The sequence below is a fragment of the Podarcis bocagei genome (assembly GCF_964188305.1).
Source record: "Podarcis bocagei genome assembly, chromosome: 8".
Classification (NCBI taxonomy): Eukaryota; Metazoa; Chordata; class Lepidosauria; order Squamata; family Lacertidae; genus Podarcis; species Podarcis bocagei.
Genome location: NC_138133.1, coordinates 52,206,378 through 52,233,905, shown reverse-complemented (window position 1 = coordinate 52,233,905; position 27,528 = coordinate 52,206,378). Strand labels below are relative to the sequence as shown.

At 40.5% G+C, this 27,528-nt stretch overlaps 1 protein-coding gene across 2 annotated transcripts in view; it reads right to left on the bottom strand.

Moving 5' to 3' along the window:
* Positions 1 to 27,528, bottom strand: part of SNTG1 (syntrophin gamma 1) — a 234,786-nt gene that overhangs the window by 95,041 nt on the left and 112,217 nt on the right. For both annotated transcript variants that reach the window (XM_081204738.1, XM_081204739.1), the window contains 7 exons: positions 17,604 to 17,722; positions 13,325 to 13,377; positions 9,934 to 10,068; positions 6,497 to 6,553; positions 2,894 to 2,951; positions 1,215 to 1,258; positions 1,062 to 1,103 (listed from right to left, as the gene is read on the bottom strand). In XM_081204738.1, the coding sequence (XP_081060864.1) occupies positions 1,062 to 1,103; positions 1,215 to 1,258; positions 2,894 to 2,951; positions 6,497 to 6,553; positions 9,934 to 10,068; positions 13,325 to 13,351 (363 nt within the window). In that variant the 5' untranslated portion in view covers positions 13,352 to 13,377; positions 17,604 to 17,722. The remainder of the gene's footprint in view (positions 1 to 1,061; positions 1,104 to 1,214; positions 1,259 to 2,893; positions 2,952 to 6,496; positions 6,554 to 9,933; positions 10,069 to 13,324; positions 13,378 to 17,603; positions 17,723 to 27,528) is intronic.

The window sequence follows — 27,528 nt, the reverse complement described above, 5'->3', positions numbered from 1 at the left end:
TATGAAATAAGCACAAAACTAAAAAGGAAGTACAGCTCCAAGAAATGGGATTAGGAAAATAACTTAATTCGTTATTGAACCTCATATAATGCAATATACAATTAAAAAGAAAAGAGTTTCTTTAGGAAATCAGTAGCTCCTTTACATTACTGTTTGATGCACAATTTTGTAAGAGTCTATAACTCTTCTTTTTAAAAGAGCTATAATTTCCTTGAATTTACATCTTCAAAGCATTCTTAAATCACTCAACTATGCAAGACATCTTATCTTTTAGAGCAGTGCTGGGGAACCTGTGGCCCTCCAGATGTGGCTAGACTACAACTCCCATCATCTCTGACTATTGGTCATGCTGGCTGGCGCTCATGGGAGTTGTAGACCAGAAACACTTCAATGACCACAGGTTCCCCAGACCAAACTGAGTGAGAAACTATTCATGCAATTAGCAGTTGTGTGAACTACTTTGAAAAAGTAAACAGGATGTGTGAGGAAGCTCAGTCTAAACTGAGACCTTGTAGGGGGGAGGATATTTAACTCCTTACTCCATGCTACAGTCCCAATCCAGATTAGCCACACCCACACACAAATTTGCACTGGGGTAAGTGCTTCCATTGGCACCTCAACCATACTGAGCTGTTCACATTAAGGGGTTCCACTGTAGACATCTGTGCTCAATGTGTGGGTGCAGGCTGTTGGGGGTGGGCCCAGTACCCTGACCCTCACTTCTCTATTTATACATGAGAGCTTTCCACACATCTGGTATGTACAGGGAGCGCTGCTTAACCAGACATAATAGTATTGCTTAAAGGAGGTACACACAGCACACCAGAAATAAAGGACCTACAAATCCTAAGAAAGCAGAGGCTCCCTTAGGCTGTAACACAACTGAGGCCAGTAAACCATTTCTATGGTAAACTTACAATATTCAAAGGTTAGATCATTTAGCAATCTTGGGATCATTGATCTACTTACAGAGCATAGCGATGAACACTGTGACAGAAGTCCAGCTATGCTGACTTTTATTAAGAACCGCAATGGTTTTTAGAAAAGGAGTATAAGCTCACCACTTCTTCATGCCTGCATTTTCTTACATTAATTCCATTAATCTGTTGAGTTTAAAAAAAAGAAAAGACAATTTTGAGCATTGGCTTCATTTAGGTTAGACTTCACATTATACTTGGGACTAAAACCTGGCAAAAGTGAATGGGTTTGCCTACCTGTAGAATTGCATCTCCTATGAACAGCAAGCCTGAGAGTTCCGCTAAAAAGAAAGAGAAAATAAAGGAAAGGTGTGCTTTTCATTTCAACCTTTCCTCTATATTTTTCCATTAGCTGCATCAGTGGAGCAGGATGTGAGCAGGACAATGAGAAATAGGTGACAAAAGAAAACAAATCCATGACAGGTTTCATATTTCACATTTACATAGATAATTAATATTTTCTGAAAGTATTATTGAGGAAATTTATTTCCCCTTTTGCATCTAGGACATGTTTCTAGTTTTGAACCCTGAAAATATAAAGAACAGCTGCAGCTCTTGTTTCTAAATACAGTTATCAGGCTTAAAGGCTGCAGTGGATCTTGTGATCTGAGTGACATTTTGAAGGGATTCTGCTAGAGATTGACATATCTGTCTATTTCTTGACCCGGTCACTTTCCATCCAGTTTCTGTGCTTTAAAAAAATCTGCCCAAAAGACATTTAAATATAAATCTCTGATCTCAAACTAAACATTTTAAACACTTTTTTTTGGGGGGGGGGTTAGCTAAGAAGAGCATCACAACTCTCACAGAAGTGCAAACTCAGATGGACAGCTAGGTTCCAATTTGCACATTAGTCTTTGATGTGCATTCAGCCTCATAACTCTAGCCAAAGAAGGGAACTGCTATAGAATTTGCTCTTGCTGGCCACAGTCCACCTCCTCCTCAACCTTATGCACAACTTGACTGAAACCTAATTGGATACATATTAGTGCACCCTAGGCTTCTGGGGTGTTTTGTTGTGCAGATGGCGCTCCACGAAAACAGAAGCTTCTCATGCATTTTGGGAATGCTTGGCACACTGCATGCGCACCACAGCTACAATAATCTGTGCTGTACATATAAAACGGTTCAGGGACAATAATTAGGCTTGTATTGAAAGGGGTTTTAAAGCATGTGAGCCTAAAATTCACAAAGGAAATTCTATTTTACTTTAAATGTGCAAAGTGTGAGGAAGGGTTGCAGGCCCAGTGCTCCCCGCATCTGCCTTGTGTCTCCAGCATTTCCACATAGGGCAGGGAGAGAACCCTGCCTGAAATCCTGGACGGCTGCTTCCTGTTACTGTAAACAATCAGGGGTGGAGGAAGGGGGGCGGTGGGGGCAGTCAGCCCTGGGTGTCACCACTGAGGTGGGTGACAAAATGCCGGGTGGCACTCACCGCGGGGCCTGCAGCGTGCCCGAGCCACGCATCTCTCCTGGGAGTGACGTGGTGGCTTGGGGGCCCACAGGCTCCCACTGCCCCAAATGGTCTGCCTTGCCACCTCCTCCACAGCTGTAGGGCAACTGAGTGGGAGGAGGCTGGCAGACGCCTCAGAGGCCCCACGGGGCGTCCTGCCCTGGCTCGCCATGCTCCTGTGAGTGGCTCGCCACGCCCCTGGGCGCAGGGTACGCATGCTGCCCCAGGCGCCCAATCGGCTTGCTCTGCCACTGTAATCAATACCAAACTAGATGAACCAATGGATTTAACCCAGCATGAAGCAGCTTCATCTGTTCCTTAAAAATATCCTGCCATGCACATTTATGGCCCAGATTTCAATTTTTTTCTTAACTATTCAGTTATTCCTCCCCAGTCTGAAATGTATAAACCTGGTGAGGCTTTGCTGGATCCCCTGAGCAAATAGCCTGGCACGGATACTTACCTCGTTGTTCTTTTGAAATTTTGGAAACAACCACTGGAATATTATGCTCCGCTCCGCCCTATGAGATGAAAATAACCACATTTTACTGAGCCTGTTGTCAGTTTATAAATATTATTACATTTCTTTGAAGTTTTTACTTCATTTTAAGTTTGTTTTATTCAAAGGGGTAAAGATTTTCTGTTTCACAATTCTGTTTAATAATAGGCATATGAATGCAATCAGCTCCATTGTTAGGGAGGGGGAAAAAGTCTGTTGGAAGTATCAGAAGACCGGGGTGAGAACGGAACAATGTGGAACTGTTGACAAAAGAAAGCAAACTCACTGCAGGTTCCCCCAGATTCTCCAGAGATTACCATATGGAGCCCACTTTATAATAAGAAAAATAGGCCCAGTTCTGAAACAGTAGCCATGCTGTGATCATTTTGTCGTGCTGACAAGGAACAGATAAACAAAGCCATACAATAGAAAGCAAGAATATTGGACATTTGATTAAAATGAATGTGAAGGTTTTCTTTGCTGCTTTCCATTTTCTTTTTCTCATTGTAACATAGCACAAAAAGTCAGTAGGAAAATGAATAAGAAATAAGAGATGAAAAGGAGAATTCTAAGAAAAGTAACAGGTTGTCCTTAAAAGCAGGTGAGGAATGGAAGTGGAAATCAAAATAAGCTGCTCAGTTTCTGTGCTGGGTTTTTTATACAGAAAAATAAACAGAATAAAAAAACTCACAAACTCTTCAACTAAATATGATTAAGCATAGTTTTGGTCCTTATGCTTTCTTATCCTAGAAGCAATTCTGAAACATCGATGTTAATGTCAGATTTCATATTCTTCAAACAATGCCTTTATATTTTTAGACTTTCCAGACTTTGAAAGTATAAATTGGATTATTGCAGAAAGATTCAAATCTCTAGCCTTGTTCACCTTTTTCAAACCAAGGTTGCACTGTTCAATTCACACAATGACTTCATCAAGCAACTGACTTCATCAAGCAACTCTTACAACCCTGAGTGACATCAAGTGCAGCAAATGATAGTTGGTTCATATTGGCACACCAATACAAGTCACCAACATTCATAAGGCAAGAGACACTGTTTTGGCAATAATCTTTGGTTGCAGACTCTGTTGGACAGAAAGTTAACTACCCCTGAACTAGTTTTCACCTAACTGGTAGAGCATCGTTAACTTTATGTTTGGGGTGAGGAGGGTGGGGTGCAGATACTCTCCCTTCACAGAGCAAAGCTTAGTGGTTGGGACTTCATGCACACAGAGAAACGAGAACACAGATTAGTGGAAAGTCCAAAGCAATGGCCAGTCAGCAACTTCGGGAGGAGAAATACAAGGAATACTAGGAACTGACAGTAGCATAGTAGAAACTATTGTGGTGATTTTGAAGCTGGTCAGGAAGTCAGAGTTAGTTGTTGGATGCAGTGAGTATTTAAGCAGGGGTGAATCTGGGCTTTATTTCACCCAGGTCAAAGACCCGATTTAGCACACACACCCATGCATATTTGCGCATATATACACACAGGTGGGGAGCCTCAATAGAGCCCCTCTGGAGGCTTCACCCGGGGCAAAAAACCTGGCAAGCCTCTCCCCCTCCCTTAGCTGCAGCTCTGATCTATGGAAAGGTTTGGAGTCCCATAAATGAGTTAGCCTGATCCAAGCCCACCTCTCTATCCCTTAAGTTTGGGATGGGGACAGATGTTGCTGAACTACAACTCCCATAATCCTTGATCAGGTGGAAGGGAGTTCAATAGCATCTGGAGGTCCATCCTGATCCTGTGAGTGAGGAGACCATGAGGAATTGGGCAAAAGCATAAAAATGAAATGCAGATATTGAGAGGTTTGTGGGGATTTTCCTACAGCATGAGGGATGCAACTTGTAAATGCTTAGCTGATATGGGAAAATGAACAAGGAGAGAAAGAGAACTGCTAATGAAACAGAAGGGCATCAGAAAAAAAGATCAGGACTCTTAGCTTCTATTTCCGCTTTGACTAGCTACTAAGAACACAGGAAAGGGTCAAAAAGTAGGTCTCTGGAAGCTAATAGTGTAGTAATGACAATCCCTGCCCCTCTTTTTAGGATATAGAGATATTTTTAGGCTTGCTGAGTATTAGTACCAGGTTATGCATTTGGGTTTTTTTATAACCACAGTCAACATCTTTTGAAGTGCACGAATGGACCAACATAGATTTTGAAAAAGTAGAAGTTGACCCTAAATTCCTACTGTCATTTCATGTGAATTCCTTCTGTTCTCCTATATCTGGTATTGTATGTCATTACGTCTGTTGTTAGCTCTTTTTAAAATATAGCCAAGGATTCTGTTTCAGAACCCCAATTAAAAGCATGAACAGTAATTTGAGGCAATTAATATTATGATGGTAGACTGAGCAAGCTATCTGAAATTAACTGAATGTATGAAAGGTGAATACAATTTTTGGATTTTGTCCAGAGTAATAATTTTCTTATGCTTATAAACCAGCGGAAATCTGTATTGCAAAAAAAAGAAGAAGAAGTTAATTGTCTTCCAGTCCCTAGCATTCTGAACTTTCTTCAGCATCATCATAAATTATATAGTAGCTTTAAAAAAGAAAAAAAATCTACCAGTGTTCCAATGTTTAAATTCTTAGTTCAGGCACGCTTACACAACTTACTCTCTTTTCTGTTTCTAGACATGAAAAAAATAACAGCATGTAATGACTTTAAACAACAACAAAAAATCTTGTTCCCATTTTCATTCTTATGGGATTTTAGCCATAGTGCACTAATTAGCATTTGGTTTAATTAGGTAGTTCTGCTAAAATAAACACACCAGACTCATTTTAAGAACTGGAAAGTTTTTGTTTTTTTCAAGTTCCTACTCAATGAGAATGCAAGAGAACTACATTTTATTTCCCTCTCAAATCATATTTCATAAGTTCATTGTTGAAAACATATACCAATGTTGTTTTGCATTCATAGATAACAGCTAAGATTTCTGTACTAAAGAGATTTTTTTAAAAGCTCTGTTCAAAAGAGATTTGTTGCTTTATATGGTGTTTCAGAGCTATAATGTACCATTTAAAATTATCTCCCTTTTTATGTTTCCTAAGCTTTTCTAAGGTAGATATTTGGAGGGGGGGAGAGAGAAACCAATCCTCATGTGGATTAATATTCCATCTGTAATACAATGAATACAGTGGAGAAATAGGACTATTTTCAATCTTATTAGCAAGCAACTATGAAATTAATAAATAGTTTATGGGAACTCACTGGCTATTTAGTGAGCCTGCCATTGTGTTCATTAACAAGTAATTAAAATTAACGGACCACTGAACAAAAGACAAGACTACACAGATGAAATATACTTTTAAAATATATACCAAACCTTATAAGTACAAATGAATCTTAATGGGATATTGCCTCTATTGTTCCTCCATTAACTATGGGGAAAATTTTTTCAACTGATTATCTATTGTAAAGATCAGCCAATACAGACCTTTCATTGAAATTGCAGGTAATAATACAATCAAGCACCTTTTGATCTCATTAAATGCATTATTCACAAGCCAAATGGCATTTCTGATTGAACATAGGAAACAGTTGGGGAAATGCCACCTACCTTTATACTTAATCCAAATCCTCCTACGGCTTGTCTTCTAATTGTTACAGTCCTTTCCTGAAAGAGTAAGCCAAGTTCAGTTCTATTCAGATTTAATATTTCTTATGAAAATAGGCTTGCACACTATATCTTCATTTTGGAGTTTTGAATTTCAACATTAAAAAATAAGGAACTGCTCTTTCTGTTTTTTTCTAATCGTAAAGTGACAAATTAGTTACATAAAACAAATGCCAATGAATTGCCACATGCAAACACTTAGTGCTAGGCAATTCTTCTAAAATATGTGTCCAGGTATCCAATATAACACAGAGATAAACCTGCAGTCACTTTTCAATAGCATATAGGAGTATTTTCAGAAATGAGCCCCTCATATGTTCCCATGAAGCGGGGTGAAAATCCATCCTTATTTATCTAGTGGTGCCTGCTATTATACACCCTAGGGGATCACAATAATAACCAGACCATTTGCATGCAGAAAAAATACACAATACAATACTAATACCTCAGCTGTATCACCAGAACACTAAAACAATCCTGACACATAAACAGTGGGGGCTGATCCACTGGAGCTGCTGGATCACAGCCCTCCCACTGAAAATAGGAACAGATGTGTAGCTGAAAACAACACATGGATTCAAAAAGTATACCTAAATTTCTAAACAAGAAAATCATACTTTGATCCTCTTACATGGAAGTTCTTTCCCTGTTCACTGATGATTAATATCTTTTGGGGAGTGTGGTTTTTTAAAGAAAGAAGGTGATAATGGCACTCTGCACACGTGAAATGGCACACTTTCCTAAATATGTGCTGTGCAAGTCCTACCGTGATGAAAACAGCAAGTTTAGAAAATGCAGCCCTACCAAGTCAAAATGTCACCAGCTGCCACTGTGTGCAGCACAAACACTACCCACAATTACACCGAACGTTTCCTGACCTAAAATGAATATTGAGTCATGGATACACTGACAAATGGCAGTGGGTTAACTCCATCTCAAAAGCATCCCTGAGTGGCCCATTTTACTCTCTCCATATGTGTAGATGGGTGTCATTTATTCCCATGAAAGGAACGGAAAATACTACATTTGGAGATGCTGTACGGTTAGGATAATTGTGTTAGATATAGTGTCAACAAAAAGTCTCTGATCAGACTCGTGTAGAAAGAAACCCTCTTCACCACAAGAAATAAGTTTTAAAGCTTTACTTGTGGTGAAGAGGGTTTCTTTCTACACAAGTCTGATCAGATACTTTTCACTGACACTATACCTAACACTTGGTGTTTAAACATTTAGTTACAAAACAGTAACTCTTGCATAACAACAAAATGCTACATTGTGTATTAGTAATGAGTTCCCATCTTTTAAAGTCCAGTAAGTTCCTTCCCCGGATCCCACAGTAAGTCCATGCTGCTTAAAAGCAAAGGTTCTCTCTCTCTCTGCTATAACACACAGAGAGACACCACTCAAAAAACAACAGAGCAAACTGTTTCCCTGCACATAGCACCAAACACAGAGAAGCTCAGGGTACGAGTTAGGAAAAATACTTCATAAACCAGTCACAAGACTCAGCCTGCCCCACCCTAGAGTGGAAAACCACCAGTCCTCTGCAACGGGCAGTCCAACATATTTAAACACATATAACATTTTATCTACATTAAACTCATAACTTCAACAAATTGCTCCCAGTACCGTGTGGTCTAACCTTCAGTGAAATTGATCCTTCAAGAGCAAGGGCTCACAATACATGTCTGGGAGGCAGTTATCCAATAAATGTGGGAGAAGCAAAGTTCAGCTAAAAGGGTAGAAATGTGTAGTGCTAGAACAATTGTTCCATCAGTGCAAGCATTTCTGCTCGCCAAATGGAACAACCTCCCCTCTTCTGCCACCAGGTTAGATGTGGGGAGGCACAGAAAGTGCAGAGGAGGAGGAAAGCCCCATTGCAGTAGTAGGAGTCCTGGCACCGGCTTCCGCTAGCACACACCAGGTTGGTTGAATCAGACCCTCCATATCTAATCACTAGACAATTATTCAAATAGCATACAGCAGAAATAGACAATACTTTGAACAAAGAGTCTTTTGGGATGAGCCTAGTCATTTATAATCTCATCTCTGTTCCTGAGGAAATAAAGAAAAGGGCTCAAAAGTGTCAACTGTGACAATTGTTCTAGCAGGAAAAGTAAATCCCATCTTCACATCAATATGTTATCTAATGGGTTGTGCATTTAATCTTCAGATAACATGCACCCAGGCTAACCAAGCGGAGCACATCATTCGTTACCTTCTAAAACAATATTCTGGAAGTGTAGGCTGTAACACTGTACGGGAAATTAAAAATATCATGCATTTATGCCAAGGCATTATTTAAATGTCATCTAGATATAAGTAATAGGTGTTCTGACATATTAAGGAAATGCAAATGGGAATGATAAATCCATGTTAAAAAAACACAAAAACTGGATATGATTTGGTAGAATTGCAGGGATATGGTTTGATGATCTTAAGCAACTCTTAAATTCTCTTTGAGTAGAGCCAATGGGTAACTCAGCATCAACATAAAGTTAGATACTGGATCAGAAAGAACAGCCTCTGAATACCAGTGACTAGGGGACAACAGTGGGAAAAGGCTATTCTCTCATGTCTAGCTTGTGGACTTCCAAAGGGCATCTGGTTGGCCCCTGTGGGAAACAGGATGCTAGATTAGACAAGTCTTTGGTCAGATCAAGCAAAGCTCTTTTTATATCTCCATAACACTCTGCTCTTGGCTTTAGAGTTCATAAGCAACCTTAATACTTGATTGTTGCAATGCGCTCTACGTAGGGATACCTTTGAGCCTGGTGCAGAGGCTCCAGCATGAGCAAAATGTTGGGACTAGACTGTTGATGAGAACAGAACTATTATCAGCACATAACTCCAGAGCTCAAAAGCTTGCACTGTCTGGACACTACCAGCCCAGGTTCAAGGTTGTTGTATTACTTTACAAGGTCCCAAAGAACTTGGATCCTTTATATCCCTGCCCAATCATGGAGTCTTAGGGGGAGACTCATGGCCACTGTAAGGTTTTTGTTTTTGTTTTGTCTCAGGAGTCCTGGGTTTAACCTGAGACCAACATAGCACCTAGTAAAGTTAAATCCCATTAAGTAAGCTATCTCATCCCACTTGAATCATGACTGAATTATATTAATTGAATGCTTCTTAGGACCATTCACTGCAGTGATCTCCTGAACGCTGCTCATATTATTTACACTGTACTACCAAAACAACACCAAGAAGTACCATACCATAGCATTTCATGACTTCAACCTAGACTTGATTGCATCATTTTAAAAATTTGCAACTTTTCTTCATTTCAACACCCTCCAATGGAAGGCAAAAGGGAGTGGGGAAAGCTCAACATACACAATGTTTTCATTTTGAAAACTGCTGAAGAAAATGATACTTACACCAGAATAGAAAGGTTCGCCAGACACACAGATCACGTCTTGCTCTTGAATCGTCAAAATATCTTTGGCTAAGTGCAGCCGCACTTTGAAAGGCTCCTGGTTACCATCCTGCAGCAAACAAATCCCTGTCTTTGTCTTCAAAGGATGAACAGAGAAAAGGGTTTCCTTAGTTTCCAAGCTGCATGCTGATTGTTCATGTTAGAGGATCAAAAGGATACTTTTTCTCTGATAGTCTTTTGGAAAAGCTTTAACAGAGGCCAGCATATTCCAAAATATCTCTGGAAATGTCTATGGTTATTAGTTGCAAATAGATATATTGAGACAATGACATTACAAAACTGATTACTAGCAACATGTCTGGATTGTGGAGATTGATCCACTTAATAACACATATTTGCATATCTGTGCTCAGTATGGATATGTCAACAAATACTGCAAGCAAAAATCCCCCTTCACAATATCAAGACACTTATTTCAGTATCCAGTGTCACAACGCATATGGGACTGAACTTTACACATTGCTTAATGGAAGGTGTCACCCCGGCAAGCCTGTGTCAAGCTTACAGCCTCTGATTAATCCTAATTAGGATTACTCATGAGCCAGGAGCTTAACTAGGATCACAGTAGAGCACTGAAACACCATGAAGGATTCCAATCATCCTGCTTTATGGTTATAATCCAATAGCTCCTCTAGGCACAAAAGCAAATCCATTCCAAGTGCTTTTGAGATCATGGCTTGTATCTGCAGACTGGTTAACTAAAGGATGTCTAAATCCAGCTGGTCAGCTTGAACTAAAAAAATGGCAAGAGGTGTACTGTGACAATCTGAAATGGATGATGTCTAATGTCCCTAAAGACTACCTTTTAATGTCCAGACATTATGTCCCTTCTGTTCATATCTTTTTCCTGTTTGAGATGAGTAATGGGTAATTATTACATGGGCACATTTCTTCCTTATGTGGCAGTTTATATGCAGTTTAGACAGTGGTAGCGTATCCATTTGATACCCTGCAAAGATCTCTGGTTTCAGTTATTTTCCTTCTCAGTATATCTTTGCGCCTAATATCCATTCATACTTTCCAAACCCAGGGGAATAGCTAGGGTTGGCCAGGATGCAGGCTGAGGGGGAGGCACAAACATTGCCTCTCTCTTGGCACTGCTTCCCCTGCTTGCCCTGAAAGCGGCCTTTCAGCTGATGTGGTGACTGAGAAATGTCAGGCAAGACTCTTAATTTACCACAACCAAGTCGCTTTTCCCTGGTTCCTTTCCAGCCTTGACCAATTACATTTGAATATGTTGCCTCTGTGAATCCTGTCACCTGAGGCTGTCACCTCATTGTGCCTCATGGGTGTACCAGCCCTGCCTATTATTATTATTATTATTATTATTATTATTATTATTATTATTATTATTATTATTTCTACCCCCGCCCATCCGGCTAGGTCTTCCCAGTCACTCTGGGCAGCAGACAAAATCCAAATGAGTTATCCTAAAAAAGTTGTTTCTTTGCATTTTGGCTTCCTGACTTGTGGAATAAGAGCATCTTCTCTGCTTAAAATCACAGGCGTGGGGAAGTAGGGAATAAAGGGAAAGGTGGGAGAACCTTGCTAATAACCACATTTAATTCTATTGTTATAACTTCTTTCAGCCAAGCAAGGTTGGAGAGTGAGCAACAACACACCTATTTATTCATACCTAGGAGTGTCCCAATAGCTCCCAATTAATTTGAGGGCTGCCTGAGATTTTTATTTTTTATTTTTTTAAAGAAATGCTGAATTGTTTATACAGTCATTTTGCTTTACTTGACTGCACACTTCTGACTTGGCTGATTACTCTATAAAATCTCTTGAGAAATTTTATAAAGAGAGCTTAGGGCAAGAATTAAGCGGCATGTAACTATACAGTAGACATAATTAAACATCACAACGAAATTAAAATAGAAGCCGGCATTGTAATGCACATGGGCAGAGTTTATTCACAGTTTGAACAAAGAAGTCAAGCATGAAAAAAGCAAACCATTTACGGCAATGGACTGACTGATAGCACATGAGCAGAATAACCTAATTTACATGGAAAACTTAAAATGTAATAAGGCCCTGGTAGTCTTTGCCTTTTAGAAGCTACAGTTGTACAATACAGCTTTAGATGATATATTCATTTAAATACCATCCTTTCCTTATGTCAATGCAGCGCTGATACACAAAAACAGGGCATTCTTTAGCACCAGAAGAAGGTTAAATTATTTCAGATTTCATAAAGCCAAGCAAATATATGCTGCCCTGAAATACACTCTGCGTAATGTTTTGATGTTGTATTTTATTTTCACAGATCAAGGTTTACTTCTCCCCCATCTTCTGAGGTTGCAGGCTGATTCAAATCAATTCGAAACCTCTGTTTTCACACACACCTCCCTACCTGCCACTTGGCCTTATTGCCCCTCTAAGAACTGCATGGAAGGGAGAACTTAAACAACCGCACATTGTTCTTGTCATAGCACTGCAATGATGGGGAAAGGTGCATTTCCATTGCCCAGTAATTTTCTGCCAACAGAGGAAAGCAACTTATTCTCCTCCTGTGCTATATATCCCCAGTTTTATACACTCAAGAATTGTGCTCCATTTTCTTCTGTTCCCTGAGCAGCACTATCGTAGAATTGTAAGGATGGAAGGGTCAACTAATCCAATTCCCTTCAATGCAAGAATAACTGTACTTATTGTATTATTGTGTAATTTCCTTTGAGATAAGTCCACTCAAATTGCAGTGGGTTAGTTATAACTATTTCATTGTTTATGTGGGGGTTTGGGGGTGTTAGGGGAAGGTAGGACCTCTGGTGGGGGACACGGCGTGCTTATTCTGGAATGCTTTGCACACCTTTGGTTCCCTGCCCCCCACCCCCCCTGCACAGCACTCAGCTCTTAGAAGCTATCAGCAGCCACAACTCAGGGATGGCTTTCACTGGCTAGCTAAACCAGGTGAGGGTAGCTGGTGGGTCTCAAACCCTTGGTGAGTTAGGGTCTTCCATTGCATGAGAAGACAGGCTCTGGCAGATTGAGTGGATGAAACCAATAGTGGGTCCAATGGCCAAGAAGATGGTTCTGCACAGGATGGAGAGGTAAGGGAGGGGCAGATGGAGCTTGTCAACCTGGGAAGGTAGCCCATCTAGGAGTAGGAAAACTCTTATCCTAAATCTCTGCTGCCTTTTCTTCAGGAGAAGAAAAGTATAGGGAGTAAATTCTTCTCAAATCCGGAGTGGGGTCCCTAAAATGGTTGGAATAACTCCCTCTGCCCTGTGAGACTTACTGGAAAATACAGTTTAGCCTTCCTTGTAACAGCTCATATCACATTTATCATCAAAATAAAACACTATAATTGTGTCTGTATTTGGCATTACCTCTTCACATGTAGTCCTGAAATCCATGTGCTATGGCACCAAGAGATATTTGTCTAAAAATAGAGGGAAAGATTTTATTAAAACTAAGACTTATTGGCCAGTAAACACTAAAACAAATTGTATAAATTAAACAGACACACTGGATTACAGAGATGCTGTCAAGAGCAGGAATTATAAATTCTTAGAAGAGTATCAATTAGTTGAGGCAGGAGTGGAGAATCCATGGCCCTCTGGATATTTCTGCACATCATCTTTCATCACCCACCCACTCTGCCAGCTTTGCCAAAAGTCAGAGAGAGTTGCAAAGCTTTGAAGAAATAAGCAAGACAGTTTAATTAATTATGATTGAAGGTAAATTTGTTTCCATGTATCTCTCAACACACCAGTCATTTAAAATTACTTTTCACTAGCAGCGACACTGTAGTTCATAATTCCTTGGTTATGATCCTCACCGACTCATACAGCTTGCCTTCAAAAACTTGAGTGTTTGGATATGTGAATGAAAGAAAGAGGGATTTTTCCCCCTTAGGGTATTTTGTGGGGGGAGGGGAGGTTCTTTATTTTTTTCCAGTGGAAAAATTGGAAATTGTGGGAGGCGGGAAATATTGCCCACTATTTTATATTTTAGAAAAATAAGAAAAGGCATTATTTTAAAATATTTGCATTAGCTGCACTTTACTTCCGCAATGGAGTTTATAATAAGTAATAGTATGTAAAATAATCTACAGGTCATAACAATCACCCTGTATCTTAGACTAGTAGTACTCAAATCCTATTTTGTAAGATTAAAGGTGGGCGTTTTGTATTTTTTAAGATTTGAAACAATTTGACGAGTCTCTGGGACCCTCAAGGTGCCCTTTTTATTTCACATTCGTGATAAACGGTGCTCATGATACTGGTGCACAGTCACATGTGATCCTACTTTCATTACTTTTTGCACCTGCCCAAATTGTGGGGAGGTACACTGCTTCACGCAGGCACCAGGCTCCACCCAACTTGGCAGGAGTGCTTGCGTGCGATGCCATGTGGTGGGAGGAGGCCACAGAGTGGTCCAGGGTGCTTTCCATATAGTGAAACCATCTTTAAAAGTTACTTTTAGGATTGAGATAAAGGGTTCTATGAATATAGCTTGATTCCAACCTGATTTCAGTTTGAGGTACAGTGGTACCTTGGTACTTGAACGGCTTGGCTCCCGAACAAATCTGCTCCCGAACACTGCAAACCCGGAAGTAAGTGTTCCGGTTTGCGAACGTTTTGCGGAAGCTGAATTCCGACGCAGCTTCCGATTGAGTGCAGAAAGCTCCTGCAGCCAATCGGAAGTTGCGCCTTGCTTTTCAAATGGTTTTGGGAGTCGAACGGACTCCCAAAATGTATTAAGTTAGAAAGCCAAGGTACCCCTGTAGTTTAGGACGATGTTCACAGCAGATAGTGGAGCAGGAAAGTATAATTTGTTTTGGAAAGGGGTTAGCAGTTCCAAACCAAGACTTAATTAACTAATCTCACTCTCTTCCTACTGACAAGAACTCAAAAGTTCAAAAGTAGCAAGCTCATTTAGCTTATCTCAGATGGCATATGCAAACAAAACAACACATGATGGGCAGCTTGGCAATAAAACCTGAAATCCCCTTGGTACAGCAAGCATTTATTCAATACTGCAAAAATATTTTTGAATGCTTGATTAAAGTGTTCTTGTTCTACAGGGAAATCAATAACTATACTCTAATAGAAGGGCAACAGGAGCTCTTAGAGACAAAGCTATTCTACCTCATTTAAAGTAACACAGAGATCAGATCAGCTGCCTTTTGTGTTTCTATAAGGCCATTTCCCTATGGCTTAGAAACTACATATTAAAAAAAAATCATTGAAAATACTTTTATTATATTTATAAGACAGTGAACAACAGGAAAGAGGAAATGGCTATTACATATAATTTAGTTATGCACAATTGTTTTCAAATTCTACTGCTTTTATTGGTGCATTACTACTAATAATAACTTACAAGATATTTTGATTAAGTGGTTTATAAAAATAAATTTCATGTTTTAATAAGTCATGTGAAGTGGTAAAATGTGCACATTATGTTGCCATGTTATATGCACATTTTATATCTATAGAAGGTAATGTGCAATATAAAAGCTTAAAAGGTCTATACCAGGCATGGCCAAACTTGGCCCTCCAGCTGTTTTGGGACTACATCTCCCATCATCCCTAGCTAACAGGACCAGTGGTCAGGGATGGTGGGAATTGTAGTCCCAAAACAGCTGGAGGGCCAAGTTTGGCCATGCCTGTTCTAAACTGTCATCCATATGTACTTTCCCAGGTGTGGCTGTAGTTGCTGAAGTTAAGAGACAGATCTACAATCTGAAGCTCCCAGTCCAAATCTCCTCTGAACTCAGCAGGTGGCCTTTGGCAAGTTACGATCTCTCAGCACTCTGCCTACTCTAGCTCAGGCTTCCACTGGGTTGCAATTTATCTGCTTCTGCTTTTATGCTGGTGTGTGGTATTTTAACTCACAACTGGTTCTGAAATTATTTGAAATGAAAAACAAAGTAGAAATCCTTGTAGCAATAATCAAAAGTGGTAATACTGAACTACTGAATAAAGTTGTTGTAAAGATGACCAATTCATATATGTCAGGGGTTGGCCAGCAGCCATGGGTACAATGACACACCTGAGCTCTTCCCTCGCTGCTCACAAAGCCTCTGAGCCAGTCTCCACCCTCCATTTACTGCCTCGTGGATCATGAAGTGGTAAATGTGTGTGGTTGCCTTTTCTGCCTTTGACAAATGCCTATAGCTGGAGTAGGAAACTGGTAGAGTTCTTTCCCACTTTCTCTTCAAAGTCTATATGCCTGTGAAGGCTCAGATTAAGTCTGCTGAATCCAACTTTTACTCAGATCACACAATCTTTTGTGGAATGCTCTCTTTAGGGAGGCTTACCTGGCAGCGGCGGAGCAAGACAATCGGGCGCCTGGGGCGGCATGCATGCCCTGCGCCCAGGGGGCCAGCCGCCCACGGGGCAGGGCGGGGCGAGCCAGGGCAGAACGCTCCGCGGGGCCTCTGAGGAGTCTGCCTACCTCCTCCCACTCAGCCGCCCTACTGCTGAGGGGGAGGCAGTGGGCGGACCCTTTGGGGCACTGCGGAGTTTGTGGGCACCCAAGCCACCACGTCACTCCCAGGAGAGACACATGGTTTGGGTGCACAGCAGGCCCCATGGTGAGTGCCACCCAGCATTTTGTCACCCCCCCAGTGGTGACAACCAGGGCGACCCGCCCCTATCACATCCCCCTTTCTCCACCCATTAACCTGGTGTCCTCATTGTATATCTTTAAGTGCCAGGCAAAAACATTCCTCTTCAACCAGCCCTTTGACTGATTAAGCAATCTATGGCTTTTTAAATGTCGTGTTTTGTTCTTGTTTGTTATGTTATGCATTTTAAAACCAAAACTACCTATTTATTCTCATTGTCCACTATGATGGAATTTCACAAAATCAATTACCGTATTTTTTGCTCTATAAGACTCACTTTTTCCCTCCTAAAAAGTAAGGGGAAATGTGTGTGTGTCTTATGGTGCGAATGCAGGCTGCACAGCTATCCCAGAAGCCAGAACAGCAAGAGGGATTGCTGCTTTAACTGCGCGGCGATCCCTCTTGCTGTTCTGGCTTCTGAGATTCAGAATATTTTTTTCTTGTTTTCCTCCTCCAAAAACTAGGTGCGTCTTGTGGTCTGGTGTGTCTTATAGAGCGAAAAATATTGTATGTTATTCTATTCATTTCAATGAGAAAGCCCATCATTTCATATCAAAGGAAGCAATGTAAATAGGATGAGTAATCAAGTGCATATCATAGAGAATTTTTACTCTATCTTTACATTTCTGTATAACAACAACAACAACAACAATTTATTATTTATACCCTGCCCATCAGCTGGGTTTCCCCAGCCACTCTGGGCGGCTTCCAACAAAAGATTAAAAATACATTAAAACATCAGTCATTAAAAACTTCCCTAAACAGGGCTGCCTTCTGATGTCTTCTAAACGTCAGATAGTTGTTTATTTCTTTGATAATAGAAGGGGAGTGTGTTGTATTTAAATGAACACTGCACACCTGCCCTTTGAAACAAGAATGAAAGAAAACATATCACACCATTCATTAAGGCTTCCCCCAAACATAGAAGTGGCAGAAACTGCCCGACATTAAAATGAAGCCAGCATAATTCCTATTGTATTCAAAGGCCAAAGGCCAACCCACAAGCTGTTCTTGGGGAAAATGTAACATACCACTTGAAGACTTGATATAGCAATGCTGAGAGGAAAACTGGTAGCCATCCACAGAGTTTTTCAGTCATGATTCTTCTTGATCCTTTATGGCCAAGTTGAAAAGAAGAATCAGGATGCATCTGTGAAACATACAGGGTGGGGGAGAAAGATCACAGCTGAAGCCTTGGATGCTTTGCATTTTAAAATATAATACTTAAATAACTTTCACTGTTTGTATGGTAGGGATAGGAAAGGTTATACGAGTAGGATTTGATTCCACCTACAGTCATAACACAGTAATAAAGAACAAGTAATAAAGAACAAGTCTACCTGAGCACGAATGAATTTCATTTAAAAATGTAGTTATAGAAAGCAAATAGAGTTTTTTAAACTACTAGAATCACATTATGATTATCCTAGAAAGGTACTAAGCACTATGTCAAAAAGAAGAGGTCAAATGGAATCAACAGCAGGGCGACCCAGATATATATTTGCAAGGAAATTTTATGGTGCTCTTCTCTTTGATTTTCCTAGTGAGTTCATTTTCAAAACAAAGTTTAAGATGCAATGAAATATCTCATTATAAGCAGATGCCCAGCCAGCCACACGCTACACTGGGGTAGCCAATGCAGTGCCTTTATCCTTGACTCTTGACCATGCTGCCTGGGCTGATGGGAGTTGAACTCTATGGGCACCATGTTGGTGATATCTGTCCATTTCTCAGAACTCCCCTGCCAGAAACACAGAAGGGTAAACAGCTGACAGACGATTGGCAGGAGATTTGAGACTCTTCCCCTATAAGTAGATCCTGGCTTGTGTGGAATATTGCAAAAAATGAGCTCCCGTGTCTTACCGTGCAGCATAGAAATGTATGTATCCCTAGCTGTGTCTATGGAGCAGTGCTAGGCGTGTCTCTGTGCTAGGTGTGTGTCTGTGTCTCTCTATGTTCATGTTATGCACGTCTTGGTGTCTATCTCTATTAGGAGTATCTGCCTTGCCCTCTATCCCACCAGCTCCAGTGACCACCAACTACCATTGATGGATAGCTAGAAATGATTGGATAAGTCTAATAATAAAAAGTATCTAGAAGGTTAATGCCATGGAATTTCAACATCTGAATATTGATAGAGATGAACAATTAGAATCATAGAATCATATTGGTGAGACAAAAGGTGCCAGCGTGGCTGTGTGTTGTGGTTGCTGATGTGTTGAAGCAGAAGTTTGCCTTGCTTGAAAAAACATGCTCAACACCTCAAATAATTCCACATCAAGTTGATTGTGGGTAGATTTCCCATTTTGATCCTAAAAGTTCATTGTTATGTCATTGATAATTTGAGACTTTGCCGACCCTACTAATTTCAATTTTTTTAAAAAAAATAATTACAGGTTTTAGTTTAAATATAGACTGAAATGTTTTATGTGCAATGCACTGCTTTGATATGAAAGTTATGCAGTCTATTAAATTGATGCTTTTATTAACGTTGCCTCACTTCTTTCTGCCATCTCTTTTGTTTCCATTTCACAGAACCCTGTCAAGACTATCCAAATGAAGCAAAATTAGGATTCTTCTGGGACTCTTCTGTATAAAATATTGTTAAACACAGTGCTAGGATGAATCCATATTCCCTTCTGGTATGAAAGGAAGCAGTTGTGATTCCATACTGTTCCTACCTGCATCCTTAGAGTCCATAAAAATGGTATGTGACCAAATGAAGGACAGAAACACTATGTAGATACTGCACCATTGCTATTTAATATTGCCACTTTTTGAAAGGAGATTGGAGAGAGGCTAAAAATGAATTATTTGCATCAGTCTTCACACTGGGAAGCACTGTTACCTGTCTTCTGGGATGTGTGTGCTTGTTTTGTGTGCGTATGTGTGTGCCTACCACCCACACACTAATATGACCTCTTCTGGAAACAACTGAGTGATGCCCTGGGAATATGCCTGAACTGCATGTAACACACAAATGTATTATCCAAACCAAAACTATATTGAATAAAACATTCATTTATTGCAAGAAATAGATGAAATAAAGATATCTAAAAATCACAGTGAAATTAATGAATATTTGGTGCATTGTAGCATATATATGGGATCACGGGGATATTTAATATTGTGACACATTTATACCTGTGAGAAGAAATTTGAGAGTGGTAAGAGCACAACACTGTGATTTTCAAATTCCCAGAGAGAGGGAGAGATTACAAATATTACCTATCCTGGCTCAGGGCTGAGCTGTTTCACACAGCTGTGTGAATATGCATTTGGGAAGGAGCTCTTGACCAGGAGTAGCAATGGGTTATCTCTGCCCCCAACAGTTGTTACTGAGCCCACAGAGTCCCTTTCCAGGATTGAGGTCCAGAGTCCAATGCTGTACTAAAGGTGTTCTTTGGGAGTATAGGTAGGTATGGATTCACACTGAAGCTCAGTAAAAGCCATTCAATTTCTCAAAATGTGGTCTTAAGTGCATTTTCTCTCACAGACAGGTGAAAAAGGAGATAAATGCATCTGAACCATTTTTGCACATGAAACTGTTGGCAGAAATCTTGGTGGGACAGGGAATGGATTTTCATCAGTATGCTGCTGCTGCTGCTGCTGAGCTTTATATTTCCTTTCTAGTATATTCTGGGGTGGCCATGGAAGTTCTCAGTGTCTGGAGTTAGCAACAGGATCAGTGAGTGAGTCATTAAATCTGGATAAAAGAGAGGTGCTCTTGGTTAGGAGGTCTGCAGGTTCTGAAATGGGACAATTTCCCCAATGTACAAGGTTCTTGATCTTAGGGAGACTTCTAATCACATTCAGCTAAACACAGTTAGGATACCCATTCAGACATTTGTGCTTTTTATTATGGGTAGGTCTAGCCTGTTTGCCCCTTCTCACTTTCACTCCACAGATGTTCATATAATCACCTGCATAGGCCTGGAGAAGAGCAAGTACTGACGAAGGAAAACAACTGATCATGGTTTCTGGAAATGGAAATCCTGTCTCACCAGCCTTTTGACGTACTGTATCAGCACCAATAGGCCTAGTCCTATTGGTCCATCTAGGTCAGTATTGCCAACACTGACAGGAAATAGCTCTCCAGGATTTTAGGCAGGATTCTCTCCTAGCCATACTTGGTGACACGAGGGTTTGAACTGAGACCTTCTGCAAGCAAATCAGATGCTCTGCCACTGAGCTACTGGTACCTCCCTTCCACAATCATGCAGATATTGGTGGCCCAGGAGACATGTTATATACATGAGTTACAAACAAGTTTTTTATGCAAGTTTCAGTGGCTCCTAGGTAAATTTAGCAGTCACCGAATAAGAGGACAAATCCTATTACGTACCAGTAAATGGTAAAAGAAGAAAAAGCAGATAAAAACGAAAATGGATAATGAGGGGAAATAAGCAGCAGTTTCTCTGTATTAGGTTGAGTACTGTTCAAGTTATTCATGCAAATGAGCCATAAGGAAGCCAATCTGAGGATGAAACCACTTTATTCAGGATGGTGAAATGGAAAATAGACGGAAAATTTTCAGAAGGCTCTCTCCAGACTGGGTGAATGACAACATTAACAAATAAGCAAATAAGATTCTGGGTGGTGATGTTTTTAAAAGTGCCATTTGGCACACATTGGGAGGGACATCTAACCTATCATAACCTCATAGGGTTTGAATTAGCTATGCCTATTGTCTTGGAAATAGAAAAGTAGCAACTCAGTGTGCAGTAGCAGCAAACCCATCAAACTAAATGTAGGAAGTTATTGTAAAAGTCACCGAAAACAGAAATGGTCAGTAATATACGTGAATCTGTATGGTGTGGACACATTTGGAATAGTGCATACAGTTCTCAGAGCATCATAGCACTGCAAAAGGTCATATAAGAGAATGGGGTAACTTAATGCCAGCTGTGTTAAAGCTGCATAAATTATGCTGGTTTCCTATAGTCTGTATTGCTCTGTTAGCAAGGCAATTGCAATGACAAGCAGCAGGTAGAGGCTGCCACCTATGGACAAATGTATTTTGCGAACCTATATGGGACTTCAGATTCAAGGCCCAAATGGGCCTGTTTCTGAGTTTTACCAAAATTGGATAAGCACCCCTATTTAAAGTCCTATATAATATAGTATCCATGCAATGTAGAATATGAGTGGCACTGAAAAGCTTGCAGGGGAAGGAAAGTTTAATTTCAGACCATTTATCTTTAGATAATTTCCTCTGCCTTAACATGTATGACCCCAATATTGCAAGGAATAAAGCAGTCCAGAATGAGAAAGCAGTGCTAGCTTCCTTTCTGTTAATTCAGCATGAGGTTGCTGTGGTCTCTCTCAACTAAATGTTTTCTTGATGTTTTATTTATTTATTGGAATAAAGCCTTGAATTTAATTTCCTGTCAGGCAGCATTTCAGAGCTGCAAGCCTCATCCATACTACATGAAAGAGCATGGCTGGGTTTCGGGTGGCAGCTTCCCTGGGCATTTAGTCTTGCAGTCAAATAAGTAGCAGACTGCAATGCCATGCAGCTAGCTCCCTGTCAGCTGTAAAGCTTTGAAGTAAATGAAAGGATTTCTTCCTCTTTGCTTCTGCTCTTATATACCTCAACTTACAAGCAGTGAAGTCTGATATCATGGAGCAATTCCATCTTCATCTCATCAATCATACTAAAATACCTAGTGGGAAGGTAGGTTTATTATGAAGCCAATATAAAATTGGCAATTACTAATAGCTCAGCCTTTAATGTGATATAGGTAAAGACAGGACCCAAGCTACTGATGGGAACTGAAATTTTATTTAATCTATTCAATTTCCCTCTGTAGGCTCAAACCTGTGTCCGAGGCAAATTCAGATGAGGACATTTTTCAACTCTTTCATTAGACAAATGAAATAACATAAAGGGGATGTTAAAACTCTCTAGATTGTACAGATATATTTGTTATTTAGTAAACTCCAAAAATGCATTCAGTCTCTTGGGCAAGAGATACATAGTAAGACAGTCCCCTGCTTTGAAGAATGGGCAATTGAGAGGCAGTGAAATCTCAATTCACTTTGCTGGGACTAACTGCTGGGCTTCCATAGAACCTCACAGTTCCTGGATTGAAAGATTTCAACACATGCTGTTAACTGCAAAATGGTAGCACACAGAGAAGAAAAAAGTCCACTGGCAGACTCAGGAAAGGATTTAACTGACAGGTTTAAAAAGGACAAGTTTTAGACTTCACAAGCAGGCAAAAGAATATGCCTCATTTTTAGAAGCAAAACAAAAAACACCTTAATTTTTTTTTATTGTTTTACAGACTATTTTAAAGGATCTAGTGCTGGTTCCTTAAGACGCATCTTTTTTATCCCCTCAATTTTTCAGTTTTCTCTTTCTATTAAGACAAGCTTGCACAAGCAGAAGGTTGATTGCCCCTCCCTCCCTACTGCAGCCTCTTGCCCTACAAAAACCCACCCCTAAGGGTCAGAGGACCCTATGACACAGTATGGAAATGACAGGCAAAGGCACGGAGTGAGCAGCTTTCCAAGACCTGCAAGCCAGTGATGTGAGGCAGAAAATTTTCCAGGGCTTTATTTCCCCACGGAAAATGTTCTGTTTTATAAGTTCATTAGTAACAATGGATGGGTGCTGAAAACACTGTATTAGGCAAGCTTGGCAGTTTCAAAGTGTTTATTAAATAGAAATAAAATTAACATGTTTAAATTAGACCACTGTCCAGGATCTGATGCAGTGAAAAGGTAAACCCATGAACAAACCATGGTTACAGCTTGTGGTATGTCCTGAAACAAACCATGAACCTGGGTTTGGACAATCTGCCAAACCAAACCAATGTTTTGCTCACAGCAGCAGAGGGACTCAACGAGGAGCAAAGTAGCCACAATATCCTCACACTCATGTCTTCATGCTAAGCCATGGTTTATCGTAGCACTACATACAAAGCACCTATAAGCAATGAATTCAGTTGGTTAAAAAAACAGCTCTGGCTATGACAGCCACCTGTTGAATGGAAAGTGATGTGAAATCGAGAAGGACTCCAAGACTTCACAGTTCTTCAGATTGGGAAATCATAACCCTATCAAAATTACAGCTTGGGGGCAAAACATCAATGTTCACCTCTGACTTCTCATCAGTATCCTCCATTTGCACTGATGCAGGATAGATAAACTTCACTGAGAGGGATCATGGAACCACCTGTTTTGCATGCAGGAAATGCATCCAGGCCCTGGCACCTCCAGGAACTGCTGGGAAAACCCTCTTTCTGAAATCCTGGAGAGCTTCTACCAGTCAGTATGACAACACTGAGCAAGATGGACCAATGGTTTGCCTCAGTATATAGTAACTAGGAAGACCAACGGTCTGATTCAGCATGTTTCTGTAAACAGGCAGCTTCCTATGAACATATGACAGCAGCTCTGGGATGCTTTACCACCAACACAGACCTGGGAGCCATCAGCATACTCACACCAAAATTATGGATAATCTCTCCTAGCACTTTCATGCAGATGTTCAAATAACATCTTTTTGATACATCTGAACACTACAACAGTGCTAAATTCTTAGCAGTTTTCAATGCAGCTTGGCTCAATATAGCTTTGCCCAGGAGCAGTCAGATAATATGGGGGTGTCTCACATTCTCTTATGCTAATTTCTACCTAACAGGCTTCATCTGGTTTTGCAAGTCGAGTTCTCAGTAAGCGAGCTGTGTGAATGTAGCTGCCAAGCAAATTGTTCCTGTTGCTGAGAATTGTCCTCTTGCCCCAGTCACTTCCTCCTAAGTGGCTAATTAACCTCCAGATGCACCTGCTCCCACAGCTGAGCACCCAGAGCCACAGGATGCTGGCAGCTCAATGCATGCCCTGCTGTTAAGACAACTCAGTGATGGCAGCAGCTTGCCTAGTCCTGATATGACTCCACACCAGACCAAAGGAAGCATTCACTTGTGTTGATGCAATGGCCCATTACTCTGAATTCTCATTTACAAGGAAGGAGCTCAACTGACACAGCCAAGTTTCATGCGCTTACTGTTTAGTTACATATCACACACAATCCCTATCCTGCTTGAAATTGACTATTCATACTTTCAGTTATAAAAGAAACTGATAATAGGGGATTTGGATTGCTACCATGTACATCCTGGGATTTTGAACTGGGAAGTTTCATTTACTAATGATATTATCAAGTGGAGATCCAGGATTTGCACCTCAAGCCAATCTTCTGTTTAATTAAGCATCAGGCCTTTTTATGTTATGAAATTTCCACACAGGCCAAATGGAGAAACGTATAATATGCCAATAATGGAAGTAGGTTTTACTTTAGTTGCTTGTAAGCCCTTCTTTTTGCTTATGAATTTTTTTGAAGACTCAAAATTCCCTGGCTCTCAGACTCTGCCCCTTTCTTTAAACTGCAATATGGGCAAAATACTAGCCTACTTTGGAGAACTGGTGCAAGGTTTACAACATGCATGAAAAGCAAGTAAGAAGAGCACTATGTAAATGAATATACGCACATGCTTAATATATTAAATCAGAGCCAGATTGCATACAAGAAGAAAACTGCTAAGAAATTCAGGCTTTGTAATACCTGTAATAATCTTCTGGTGGTATCCGTCTACATTAGATATAGTATAAACACTAGCTTTTGGGTTCTAAAGTTCTCTTGTGCAAAAATAAAAACTGCAAACTGCATAACTGTGAGCACTTTTGGAGTGTGATGCTCTGTGCTCCATCTCTGAGCAGGATATTGGCACTGAAAAGCCATTTGGCACTGTCCATGCAGTGCAGAACTACAGCATACATGACTTCAGGTTCTGCATGGAAGGGATTTCACCACCCTCAGTAATGTTTGGCAGCATTGGATGCCAGAAGTCTAAATTTATTTTCATGTGCACAGATCCCACTCACTGGATTCTGAACAGAGAAGGAAACAAATTGAACCAACAATAGCTACAGGATTCTTATCCAGGTCATGCTGCATTAGAAACAAAACAACTAATTTTCAGGACTGCAACAGTAGTTATTCTATCATTTCTTGGCATCATGAGAACCAAAGCTATTTTCAGACATTTCCACTGATGAGCACTAATGGCTTATCCTCAAAGGCCATATTTAATATGATGGTGCAAGTACTGGAGTGCAAAGTGCTCTCCTTTTCCTCCATCTGCATATCCTAAGAGAGAAGGGTGATTGCTACAGGCACAAAAATTAGACCTCATCCATGAATCACCAGCATTTAGGGCCAGGCGTGATGATTCATGGTATGATCAAACTTGACACCACACTTGCTTCATGTATCACCAAAGAAATCGCACAGAGGTGCATACATCGGTTCTGCTGCACTGAAGATAGCCACTATCATTACTGCGCAATCAATCTCAGATAAAAGGGAAGAAGTTAAAAAGCACTATGGGCATAGTCCTGTTGCTAGAAAACTTTTAGCATGAGTGGGGACCTCTTTGTCCCAGTGGGAGATATCATTATCTGTTCTCATCCCATGGGTCAACTTTGACAGTTGGGAGGGACAATCCACAAGTCAATCACCTGACATCATCAATGGCATCATATAGGATTTCCTGTTTCTACATAGTATATAGGGATAGGAAATCCCTACTGTGTTGGATACACAGTTTATAACTAGTTGCCTCATTGATTTCCTCTCACTGCAATCATCTGTTTTGGAATTAAGGGATTGTACATCTAACTCCCACATTACAGCAAAATGTATTACCCTCCAAGCAGCTGACAAATCCATCTATACCAGCCATCCTCAACCTTGGAGCCTAAGATGTTGTTGGGCTACAACTCCCATTATCCCTAGCTATCAGGACCAGTTGTCAGGTCATAACAAGTGTTTAGGATTTGTTAGCCTGAGAAGTCTTCAAATCAAGAAGGGAAGACAGATGTGGTGGCCCAAGAATGGAGTGCACTGGCAGAAGGCTCCAGTGTATCTTAGGTTTAATAAGCTGAGACATGTATTTCCAAGCCAGGTCTTTAAAAAATAATAATCTGTGGAGTGTTATTTCATGTCAGAATGGGAGGAAAGAAAACAGTCTTCAGCTCATTAGAGCCACAGAAGGATTCTTTCTGATCTCCAACACAAAAGAAAATAATAAAGCAGCATCACTAAGAGCCAAGTTTCATCAATCAGGGGACCACTTATATCTTTGACACTGATTTCCCCCACATACCAACAGAGATGAGACTGGAGTGCCATCTCAAGAGTACTTAAAATGGAAATGTCTTTCCCTGAGCATCACCAGTTGGCCAGTGTTTTTCTGGGAATTGCTAAAAGGATCCTCATGGGGAAGAACAGTACATTTTCCCTTCCCAAGGTGCAGACAGTAGGGCTAACTGATCTAAGGTTTCGGCTCTTTTCAGCTGTATGGCTTTCAAGAATATTAAAATGCTGGGCAGGGGCAGGAGTGAGAGTGAAAACATGCAATGCTCAGCAGGTTAAAGATAAAGGTAAAACATGCAATACTCAGCAATATGACTGATGGAGCACAATCGAAAATAATGTTTGTCATGCATGATAATTCTGCATTTTAGAAAGCTAAGGAATTCTAAAAGAAGACAGAGAAGATGATGTTTCAGGGGAGTGAAACACCACTGAAGTAGTTGATCAAGACGCAAGTATGCTTTGGGGCAAAACAGAATTTGGCTTCCCATTCCCTATGAAAATAACCAATTCTCTTCCATTAGAAACTGCACTTGTACACTTTCACCAGTGCTGGGGCATGACCCCTTGACCTTCCATTAGGATTACTACAACATGATCTACATGGGACTGCCTTTGAAGAGTGTTCGGAAGCTTCAGCTGGTCCGACTACCATGGCAAGACTGCTGGCTGGGGCTGGCTACAGGGAGCACGCTACTCCCTTGTTAACCTTGCTAGCTACAGGTCTGTTTCCAGGCACAATTAAAAATGTTAGTTATGACCTCTAGGGCCTAGGTCCTTGGCCACAGGCT